Source organism: Lissotriton helveticus, chromosome 1_1 (genome assembly GCF_964261635.1).
Source record: "Lissotriton helveticus chromosome 1_1, aLisHel1.1, whole genome shotgun sequence".
NCBI classification, from domain to species: domain Eukaryota; kingdom Metazoa; phylum Chordata; class Amphibia; order Caudata; family Salamandridae; genus Lissotriton; species Lissotriton helveticus.
The window spans coordinates 1,851,179,601-1,851,191,670 of record NC_136057.1 but is presented as its reverse complement, the minus strand read 5'-3'; the positions used below and the strand labels follow the sequence as shown (position 1 = coordinate 1,851,191,670).

Below are 12,070 nucleotides of genomic sequence, written 5' to 3'. Positions count from 1 at the left end.
CAACCAGGATTAGTGTCAGTGAATGCTGTCGTAGTTTGCGTGCCACTAGCAGTATTAACGGTGCTGGGGGAAAAGCGTACGCAAATCTGCCTGACCAGATCATCCATATCGCATTGCCCTGCGATTGCGGATGTGGGAACCTGGCGGCAAAGTACCGGCATTTTGCGTTTTCTTTTGTGGCGAACAGGTCTATCTCTGGTTGTCCCCACTGTTGGAAGTATGGCTGGAGCACTGTGGGATGAATCTCCCACTCGTGCAGCTGTTGGCTGTGTCTGCTGAGCAGATCTGCTACTTGGTTGTCTTTGCCTGGGAGGTGTTCCGCCATGAGAAAAATGTTTCTCTGGATGGCCCACTTCCACATGCTTTGTGCTAGATGTGATAGCTGTGGAGAGTGTGTTCCTCCCTGTTTCTGTATGTAGTACGCTGCTGTCATGTTGTCCGTCCGGATCAACACAGCTTTGTTGCATAAATGTACTTTGAACGCTTTCATTGCCAGAAAAATTGCCATCATTTCCAGCAGGTTGATGTGCATTTTCTTTTGTTGTGCTGTCCATAGGCCCTGCACTGTGTACTGAAGGACATGGGCTCCCCATCCTATGAGAGATGCGTCCGCTGGCAACACTATTTGTGGTACAGGCTCCTGGAACAGTCGTCCCTTGCAAAGGTTGTGTGGATTCCACCAATGCAGAGAGTTGTATGCACGACTGGTTACCAACACTAGGTTTTTTAATTGTACTTGAGCCTGGTTCCACTGCCGTGCTAAGCACTCTTGTAGCGGGCGCATGTGTAGCCTTGCGTGAGGGACTATGAAGATACACGAGGCCATCATGCCTATGAGTTGCATAAACACTCGGGCAGAGAGCGAGTGGTGGGACTTGAACTTCTGGATTAGTAGCTTCATACTGTCTATTCTTGTAGCGTTTGTGTATGCTTTTGCTGTTAGAGTATCTATTGTTGCTCCCAGGTACTGCTGTACATGGGATGGCTGAAGGTGAGATTTTTGGTAGTTCAGCGTGAAGCCTAAGCTGTGCAGTAGGTGAATTGTTTTTGACATGTGGCTGGCACACTGCTGGGCTGACTTTGCTTGTATTAGCCAGTCGTCCAGGTAGGGATAGACGTGGATATGTTGTCTTCTCAGATGTGGAGCCACTGTCGCTAGGCATTTTGTGAACACTCTTGGAGCTGTTACACCAAATGGAAGTACCTTGAATTGGTAATGTTGATTTAGTAGCGTGAACCTGAGATACTTACTGTGAGCAGGATGTATTGGGATATGGAAATATGCGTCTTTGAGGTCCAAGGTTGCGAGGAAGTCTCCTTGCTGCAACAGTGGTAACACTTGTTGTAGGGTGAGCATATGAAAATGCTCGGATAAGATGTATTGATTTAGGGGCCTGAGGTCCAATATTGGTCTGAGAGACCCGTCCTTTTTGGGGATGAGGAAGTATAGTGAATATACCCCTGTACCTTGATGTTCTAATGGTACTAGTTCTATGGCCCCTTTTTGCAGCATGCTGATGACTTCTTGCTGCAATAAGTTGAGGTGTTCTACAGACATAGGACGTTTTTTTGGAGGCATGTCGGGTGGTGTGGAGGTTAGCTCTAGGCAATAGCCATCGCGGATAATTTGCCTTACCCACTTGTCTGTAGTGATGTTTTGCCAGACCAGTAGGAATTGTTGTAATCGTCCCCCGACCGGTGTTATATGGTCTGGCGGTAGCGCTAAGGAGTCACTGTTTTGTATTGGTAGAGGATCTGGTGGTGGTGTTACCTCGTCCTCTGCCCTTGTTGTTATTTCCGCGGTATCCACCTCTATTGTTTTTGTTATAGGTGGTTTGTGTGTTTCCCTTGTAGTTTGTGGTCTGCTGTGATGAGTTGCCTCTTGCAGCCCCTCTGTAGCCTGAGCGACAAAAGGAGCCTCTATGTTGTTGTGACTGTGGGGCTCCCATTGACTTAGCCGTCTCAGTGTCTTTTTTCATTTTGTCCAGTATTGTATCTACCTCTGGACCAAATAAGTAGTCTGGATTAACTGGCTGGTTTAACAGAGTGGACTGAACTTCGTTTTTAAAACCAGAAATGCTTAGCCACGCATGTCTCCTGATAAGAACACTTGTGTTAATAGACCTGGCAGCTGTATCTGCCACATCCAAGGCACATTTAATAGAGGCGTTAGCGATTAGCTTTCCCACTTGTATCAATTGTTCAGCTTGTTCTTTGTAGGCATCGGGTAAATGCTGTAAAAGCGTTTCCAAGGTATCATAGTGTGCCCTGTCATACCTGGCTAACAGGGCTTGTGTGTTAGATATTCTCCACATGTTAGCCGCCTGTGCGGCTACCCTTTTCCCTGATGCTTCAAAAATCTTAGATTCTTTGTCGGGGGCGCAGCTTCCCCAGTTGTTTGTGAATTTGCACGTTTACGTGCATTTGCCACCACCAACGAATCTAAAGGCAATTGCCCTTTAATGTATGTAGGGTCTACTGGCGCTGGCCTGTATTTCCTTTCTATCCTTGGGTTAATGACCCTGGCTCTAGTGGTGTCCTTAAATATGTCCCCTGCATGTTTAAGTACCCCTTTTAACAATGGCAGTGTTTTAACTGTCCTTTCTGATGTTGCAAAAGTGTCAAAGGGGAAATCTTCCTCCACTGGGTCTGCATGCATGTCCACATTGTGATGGCTTGCTGCTCTTTCTATTAAAGCATTAAAAGCAGCTGTGTCCTCTGTAGGAGAAGGCCTAGCAGGGTATGCAGGTGTATCAGGAATGGGTTGTGAGTCACCAGCCTGTAGTGGGTCAGCCCATGGTTGTGTTTGACTGTCTGGATCAACATCTACTGGGTAGTTGAATTCTTCATCATATTCTTGATCCATTTCCTCATCTGAGTGTGTGGGTGTATATGAATATGTGTCAGGCCTATGTGGCTGAATAGGCTCAAAAAGAATAGGTGAGGAAGAGCAGCCCTTTTCTTTTTCAGTGGAATAGTGTATGTCTCCCTCTCAGTCTCAGGCCTGATCTTCCTCTTGTAGAGAGTCATTTTGCCAGAGTTAGGATCAATATACAGTTTTGTTTGTTCTACTGATTCAGGGTCTGGATGCAAGATTTCCTGTTCAGTAGTCTTGTGTGGTTTTGCCAAAGTCTTTTGTTTTACCATTTTTGGTTCGACGCTGGCCTTTGGTTCGACCGCCTTTGACTTTGCGGTAGGCGGGAGCCCAAATTTAATCGGTCCGATAGTTTTTTGTGGTACTACGGTTTGTTTTTGTAGAACCTGTTTTTTCGGAGCCTGAGGTTTTTCGACAGTCTTTTTGGGCTCGAGTACGGCCTTGTGTACTTGTGTCGATTTTGGAACCGATGGTTTTGGATCGATGGTCTTTGATGTCGGTTCGAGTCTTTTCTTCGCTTTTCTTTGGATCGATGCTTTTCTTTTGTATCGCAATTGGTTTGTCGGTCTTTTGTTTCGGATCGACAACCTTCTTTGGATCGAGTCCTTTGTTTGTTTTTTCAGCAGTCGGCGCCGATGTTTTCGGCTCGACGCCTTTTTGTTTTGGCGTAGGTGCCGGGGCGCTGCTTTTGGGCTCGACGACCCTCGTGCTCGACGCCGATGGTTCAATATAGTTCGGTCCGGAGACAGTGTTGTCTACAAGCTTCTTCGGTCTCGATTCCGACGGATCGACGTAGTGTGGTCCGAAGACCGTGTAGTCGATAAGTTTCGGTTTCGTTTTCTGTTCCGTCACCTTTGGTCTCGCCATCACCAATCTGGGTGGTTGTTGACTTGATGGCTCTTTAGTAATATTCGTAGCCGGGCTATATTGCGGGCTATCGAATGTCTATCGAGATCTTGGCTAAGGCCTAGTGGCGATGCCACGACCTGAGCCTGTTGGACCATGGAGGTGAACGGGTTGGCCGCCGTAGTTACGGTTGGGCCCGTTTCCTCACTGGAGTCATCTTCTACGGCTCCAATGCCTTGCTGGTCGCCCCCTAGCTCGACGATGTCTTCTTCTTCGTCGATGTAGTATTCGGAGTCATGTTCCGATCCTTGATCCGACTGTTCTTCATATTCTTCTGCTTCGACAAGTTCTTCTTCGTCGCCGAAGATATTATCTGGCTCTGGTGCTTGTCTCTGTAAGTTTAGTCTAGCGGCCCGTTGAGTTCGAAGTGTCTTTTTAGAACGAAACTGGGCACAGGCTAGGCAGTCGGATTCATTGTGTTCTGGAGATAAACACTTGTTACAGACAGGGTGTTAATCGATATGTGGGTATTTTGAGTTACATTGAGGGCATCTCTTGAATGGGCTCCGTTCCATCGACGACTGGTCGCGTGGCATCGAGAAGGCCCGTGGCCCGATTCGACGTCCTAAGTAGGATAAAGTTTATAAAGAAGTTGTCGGCACCGATGCGAGACAATACCGACGGTCGCAGAGGCCTTTTGGCCTCTAGAAAGAGTATTTTCGATTCCGAACTTTTGAGTAAAGGAAGATACATCCGAACCCAATGGCGGAAAAAAACAATCTCAGGATGGAGAGGATGCCCATGCGCACTGTAGGAGGAGCCACCTATCTCGTGATACTTCGAAGACTCTTCCAGGACAACAACGTGCAATCATCCGGACCCAACACTAGGCGGCGATCTATACACAGATATGAATTCAGCAGCCCACATGCCTCTAACACTTATTTAGCACACAGTAAATTAGCACAATATATGTTGAGCCCGAGGGACGTACCAAACCATATACTAAGAAAGTGGTATAAGACCCACGACTGACAGATACAAGGCCTAGAGCCTTTAGAACCGCTGAGGCCACCAGGAACCACCCAAGGTAGTGACACAGGGGACCCACGGGGGACGCATGCCGTGTCTAAACACAGCCGCAAATCACCATTAACTTCTATGGGGAAAGTCGTGGTTGGAAAATTACAGATTAAGGACACTTAGACGAGGACTTGGAGAAAACCCCTTTAGATCTAGGAGGTTCTAGAGTCAACACCCACGGGAGCACCGAAGTACTTGAGTTACCTCACCCAAGGAAGCCGGGTGCATAGGTGGCTTTTCGTGTCGGGTTTTGTTGTCGATTTCAATGGCGAGCTGCTGAAAAGTGCTGCAGGCGACCAATTGGAAAGTGTCTGGGTGGATCCAAGGGTGGATCGGAGATCTAGAGAACCTGAAAGCAGAGGGGACAGAGTCTGGGTCACTTGCCAGTGTCCACGAAAGCGATGAAAAGATGTCAACTGATGTCGGCTGATTTCAGGTGAAGCTTGACTCTTCAGCCGCGAGTACCAGGAGGCGTCGAGGACGACCAGGAGCTGGATTCGAGCTGTCCCACGAAGGATGTCAAGTGCTGCGGTGTTGGTTTCCGGAATGGACACAACAAGCCTTGGCAACAGCAACCCATGCAGAAAGCAAAGAATGGCTTCAGTGCAGACCAGCAAGGTCTGAGGGATTCACCCATTGGAGGGGAGTCGGGGCACGTCTGGAGCAACCAGAAAAGACAAGAAACAGCAGAGTTACCTTCGTGGGGACCCACCAGTCGACGGACCAGGGATCGCGAAGGGGCCTCGAGCGGAAATGCTAGAAGCAGGCCCACGGAACACTCGTGGAGTGTGGGCCCACAATCTTCGGTGCAAATGGTGCTCGGTTCTTGGACTACAAGTAGCCCAATGCACAACTTCGGGAAAGCTCGGGAAGTCGATGCACTTGCAAATGTGCACGGTGTCCAGGAGTTCCGGTCCCACGTCACTCGTGAGGGCAGCGGGTCTCAGCTTGGCTGGGATCTTGTGTTGGCCTCTGAGAAGTTTGGAAGTCTGTGTCCTGAGTCGCAAATCCGTCGGGAGCCTTGGAAATGCAGACCGGCAAGATGCTTCTTTGGAGCTTGTTTGAACAGGGGAGTCGCTAATTGATCCCAAGGGAGATACTTCCATCTTCTAGTCGATGTAGAATGTCGATGTTCCAAGATATATGTTGCAGAGTTTCCTCCAGGTATAATCTGAAGTCCTAAGGACTGGGTTCCTATTCTTATACTAAGATAGGGGGTTGGATATACGCTGGGGAACCACCTATGGGAGGATCTAGGGATGGGGGTGGTTACACCCCTTTCCCTTTGTCCAGTTTCGCGCCAGAGCAGGGGCTGAGTGCCCCTGCAACCGGTTTGAACTGGGATATGCACAGGGACACCAAGTGTGCCCACAGCACTGTCTGAAAAGCATTCTATGAATGCACCCACCCAGCCCCAATACATTAAAGCCTGTCTGGGAGGTGGTTACACTTTCTTGTGACAGGAAAGCTATTGTCCAGGCCTCCCTTGCCTGAGTTTCGTCCAGCAGTAGGAGGTCAGACTCGTGTCTGTGGCTGCAGTATCCATTTTGTGATGCTGGGGCTCTTTTAAATTATTACCGATTAGGTCAGTGTGTACATGTCTCTCCCTCTAGAAGAGTGGAATTCTACCCCCACTGCCAGAACTGGCGGGGGGTAGGATTCTAAATTGTTTGACACCAAACACGACATGTTTCCATGCAGCCATTCCAAAGTTGGCATTAACCGCGAGGTTATAAAGCACTTAAGAATATATGGTCTGGCTGCATCACAGAACAGCCTCAGAGAATAGATTCCGACAGCTGCAGAGGGGTCCTGCTCATGCATGGGTACCCTCTCACACAAAACCAAGCACTCTGCCTTCAGGATTGATAAGGCCTGCCATAGGAGTGACCTATAGGTTTATATGTGTCAATGATTAAAGGTATATTATAGGTAACCTATATCTTAGTAAGGGGTGCATGCACCACCTTACCCAGGCTGCAGTAGCAGACTAGTGGTGCCATTTTGGAAGGCTTCCCAGGGGTGGCATAATACATGCTTCAGCCCCTGGTAGGCCTCTGGGGTACCTATGCCCTTAGTACCCAAGGTACCATATACTAGGGACTTACAAGGGTAACCCAGTAACCAATTAGGAGTGTACCTAATGTACATGCAAATAAAGTTAGAGAGGAAGCAGCAAGGCTGGGGTCCTGGTTAGCAGGGCCCCAGGAAGACTATAGTCGAAAAACAGTGAAACACCAGCAAAAAGTGGGGGTAACCATAGTAAGCAGATCCTACTCTCCTACACCCTCTGCAAAGGGAAATGACGGTGGTAGGGTCCGAACGAACGGCACTGTTCTTTTGATTTCTCTAGCTCTACTGCTTTTTAAGTTTACATCTCCATCCTTGTCATTTCATCATCAGTGTGTGAGCGAACAGAGTGGAGCCCAAAAAAAGATTACGTTTTGAGGACGTAGCTGAGCATCAGGCTTCAGTGAGGTCAGTCGGAGCCAGGCATGTCTAAGAACGGAGACCCTGTGACAGTAATTGTGGGCAGCTTGAATCGAGCAATCCGCCATCGCACTGATGATCTGGTTAAACACCATGGCTCCCTCCTGGACGATTACCAGGAAATCCTCCCAGTGTTATTTTGGAAGGTGAACTGTGAAGTGAAGGATGGAATCCCACAAGGCTCGATCGTATCTCCCTAGGAGGGCTGTGGCGGTGGTTGCTTTCATGGACATAGCCGCCATGTTGCAGACCTTGCAGCCCGACGAGTCCAAGCTTTTGCTCTCCTTATCTGGGGGAGAAGTAGCCGATGGAGACGTGGGAGATTTACGGGCAGCTAATATCACCACCGAGCCAGGTGGAGGGGAGGCGCGCAGAAAGAGTGGATCTTGCTCCGGAGGGTGGTATTTCTTCTGGAGGGTGCAGACTTTGCTACAACTGGAGTGAGGAATAAATGCATTGCTGGCTCAAGGCAACCTGGCACTAGTGAGAGCAAAGGTCTTGAGGCCGTGCGTTGGTGAAGTGTTTCAAAGATCACCAATGTCGAAGGAATGGGAACCCCACCATATGTATATTCAAGTTAGCTGCAAACCAGAACCTCCTGAAAGGTGTTGTCATCACTTGGTGAGGACCGAGGATTAGGTGAGCTTGACAAGGTTGGAGAGCAGTCTCTGGTGGAAGAGGATGTATCCCCATGACCATGGCAGTGGGAACGTGATCTTGATTTGTCATGAGATCTGTGATGCGAGCGAAGAGTGTTGCGATCTAGTAGGAGAACGTCCAGGTGAATGGTGACCATGGCGAGAGCAACTGGGTGTCCTTGAGCGTGATCTCCTACGAACTGGTGTGATAGGAACCTGCAGCACCACAGGAGTTGGAATGATAGGTGCCGGTAGAGATGGGAAGAAAAGATACCGGAATGGGAGAAGTGGGTACATCTACCAGAGATGGAAATCTGGAGAGAGAAACGGATGATAAATAGTTTCTCCTTTTGGTGGGTTTCGGCAGTCTCCCCGACATCGATGACTTTCTCGACGTAGACCTCTGTTGTTGATTCATTTTTTACATTGATCTGCTTCTCAGCCCTTGTAGATGTAGGGTCGCCCTCAATACCGACAGGTCTTCTCAACGTCAACCACTCTCTTCTCCGTTTGGTTCTCGACGCAGACTGCCCACCTCTCTGCGACGGTGAGTCGGAATACCTAGAAGTCAATGCATCTCTTGACGTCAGCTGAAGTGTGAAGCAGGTCTCAACCTCACTCAAGTGTTTTTTTAAGTCTAGTGTCGACGCTTATATGGTGTGGAGACAGTAAATGACGGCGAGCATCTGGGCGCCGTACCTCCTCTAGACGTCGACCGCCTCGACCGGGACAGACAGCGTTTTCTTCCTCAAAAACACCTCTCACAACCACTGGAGGCTGAGGGAAGAGCTCTGGTGGAAGAATAACTTAGCCCTCGCTCAGAGGTCACATTGTTTTCTTGCTGTAGTCTTCTTTCTTCTCTTTCCCGCAGGTGAATTTTCTCTGTCACGTAGGGTTTGTCTGGAAAGGTCTTGCAGATGTCACAGGAGGCAGGAAGGTGAGAAGATGGCAGACAGATGATACTGACCTCATGGGGGGGCGGGGGGTTTGTTTTGGCTTTTCTCTGCCACAGTGAGGACATTTGTCAAAAAGAGAAGGCATTTTATAAAGAAAAGATACCCTTTTCTGTCAGAAAAACTCTTCAATCAATAGAGAAAGACAAAAGAAATTGAATGAAGCAAAAAAACACCGAACTTTAAAGTTCTATTTTGAAGAAAAAATGTAAAAAGGTAGGGTCCAATGCTCCAATATCCCATCATGCTCAGCAGGAGCCGGAAAAATGAACTGAGGTAACTGCCTGTGGCTGAGCATGATGGGATATTTGAGGTCTCACTGTTCTTAAAGACACAGTCTCCTTTTTCTTTATTTAAAATGGAAGCCTATGGGCTACATAGCCCTGCACTTCATCTCTTTTTCTCTCTTAGCAAAAGGGTTTGTGAAGGTTCTTTTTCTGTGCCCTTACAAATTTATTTATGCATTAACTTCATATTTCTTTGGAATCTTTCCTTTTGCCCCTTCAAGATTAGGAATTCTGAACACTGGAGCTGTGTCCTTTAGGCTGCATTATGACTTAAAGTGACTTTTCAAGGCCTCCCGAACAAAGGCGAACTTAAGAAGATATAGTGGAAAAAGTGGTCCGGTGTTCCCCTCAGCCAGGTGGTACTATTCAACGCTTATGACTATACATGGAAATCCCCTAAGAAAGAACTGTTGGCACTGCCAATGCTTGTTAATTAAATAAGAAGAACCTTTCAAAGCAGGCTTCTTAACTAAAGAGATGGTGATTTCTAGGATGGAGCATTTCCAGTATGCTCAGTACAAAAGAAGGAGTCCAAGGTGCCCATCTACACCCAGTATAGATTCTCACAAATATGAAGACCTGGAGATTCCACCCACTTTAACAAGTGGCTGAAGGTCCCAGAACGAGGATGCCAATCTTTTTCCTGTTAATGACAGGCATTACTGACTCAACAACTAAGTCAGGTATTAAATCCCCAGTAGAGAAATGGAATTTCCATCCTTCCCGAAAAAGGGGATTATTGAAAATAAATGTATTACGGGACACGCTTATAAACGGATTCTGGAATGCAATAGTCACACGTTTTTCTCGATTTAACATTTAATACGAGTTAGTGTATTTTCTTTTAATTAGATGAAAAACCATGCATTACTACAGCAAACACGTTTTGCGCCCCAATTAACTTTCTTAAGCCTCATGTGGAAAAGTTCAGAACAATAAACAGCGATGATCTTGTGGATGCTTACGGTACGGGCTGTCATAACATAAGACACAAAAGGTAATAACTGTTGCTGGAGTAACCAGCTTAGAAAAAGGTAGATCATGCAGCACGACAATGATCTAAAACACACCAGTAAACGTTACAGTGAATGGCTGAAAGAAAAAAGAAACCTGGATTTCGGAATAGCCAAATTACTTAAAGTCCACACCTCAACTACACTGAAATGCTGCACTGAGAACAAAAGAGAGCTGTGCACAAATGAATGCCCTCAAACATCACTGAGCTTATACAGTTATCCGAAGAGGAATGGGCCAGGATTACTCACAGCCAATAAGTGAAACTGACAAACTTTTAAAGGAAACAGAGTTCCATAGCTCAGTGAATCACGAGGAGCAATTTGCTTCTGAATGTAGGCCAATTTTTTTTTTTTTTTTAAATAAATACTAACAAAGTGTCATTTGTGTGTGTTCTTTTTTAACTGGCTAAAATGTATCTACTATTGGGACATGCCTTAATTTGTAAGAGCATAGAATTTACAAGGCTTTTTTTCATATCACTGTAGAAGATCAACTTGACAGAAGATGAAAACAGTGCAAAAAGGAGATGTTCTGCAAAGTTGGACCTTACAGAACAGCAATCAAAAATCTTTGGAATAATCTTTAGCTACTAAGTTAAGCACAAGAATTAGATAAATGTAAATACTGGGACAGTTGGCATTCAATAAGTAGTCAGTGGCAGAACATCATCGTGTAAACCTCTCTTCATTCAGTGCACTCTGACAAGCATTGCTCTGAGGGCAGGCGCACACTGAGCCACTGCACAGAAGTTGAGCACTCTTTGGAGCACAAACTTGCATAAAGAGGGAGGGGGGGCAGAGGCAAGGACTGTGAGAGGCCCAGATTACAGCATCACGATACTGATAAAAAGAGGTGTTTTGTGGAGACGTGTGCCTTGACGTGAAGACACACAAAAGAGTGCGGAGGAGAGTTTCAGCCGTCAGATTTGTGAGCTATAAATGGGTATACTCACATGAAATCAAATGCTCTAAGATGCATTAACACATTGGCGTCCATCATGCTGATCTCCACTGAACCCATAGATTCCTCAGTGTCGTCTGCAATGCAATCAGAATCTTCTTCCTCATAGTCCTTGTTATTTAGCACCTTCATATGGTTTAGATTACAGTTTTCCCGGATCATCTCCACTGACTTTACATTAACGTCATTGATTGTGACTTTCACAGAACTCCCAAGGTTTTTGGCCCACTGGAGTCCCATTATCCCTAAAGGGGAGAACATTCAATATTAGGAATCTATAAACAACAGTGTACGTTATTGATGACTGAAAGAAAAGATATGTTTTTAAAGTAACTTTCAGAGAAAGTCGCAACTATCTCAAAATGTACTTGGTACTAGAGCAACCATTAATAATTAGTAGTTTTCAAATGGCAAATCACCCACATTAAAATATCAAAATAATAATTTCTAATCCTGTACCTCTACCGGAGTGTACTAGACTATAGGGATAATCCAATAGCTAATCTATTTATTTTCTGTTTGCATTTACAGAAATGGGCATGACAACTCCATCTACCCATAACAAGCAAGACACCCATCTTGCAGTGCAGACGTCAATTCAAATCCATATCCAATTCTAAACCAAGAAACATTGTTAAGGAACCAGCTGGATAGATGCTCTTATTTCATATGCCAGATACCTTGGAATCCAGCTTATCAAAGCTGGCTGCATTTTAAAAAGAAAGACATTTTGATGATGTTCCCTTGCTCCTATCAGCAAGTAGTATGCATCTGTTTGTGCCCTTGGCAGCAACAACTGTTGTGATGTGCAACATGGCAGTTCCTAGTGTCTCCCCCCTCAAAGTCAGCTAGGTGCCCCCTGTCCCCATGAACCATGCATGAAAGCGGACTCAAGCATCATCTTGTTTATTTACACAACCC

The 12,070-nt window shown here is 46.4% G+C and overlaps 1 protein-coding gene across 2 annotated transcripts in view; it reads right to left on the bottom strand.

Annotated features, from left to right (window-relative positions):
• TRMT1L (tRNA methyltransferase 1L) overlaps nucleotides 1-12,070 on the bottom strand; it is a 522,615-nt gene that overhangs the window by 243,778 nt on the left and 266,767 nt on the right. For both annotated transcript variants that reach the window (XM_078641383.1, XM_078641388.1), the window contains exon 10: nucleotides 11,142-11,394. In XM_078641383.1, coding sequence (XP_078497509.1) covers nucleotides 11,142-11,394 — 253 coding nt within the window. The remainder of the gene's footprint in view (nucleotides 1-11,141; nucleotides 11,395-12,070) is intronic.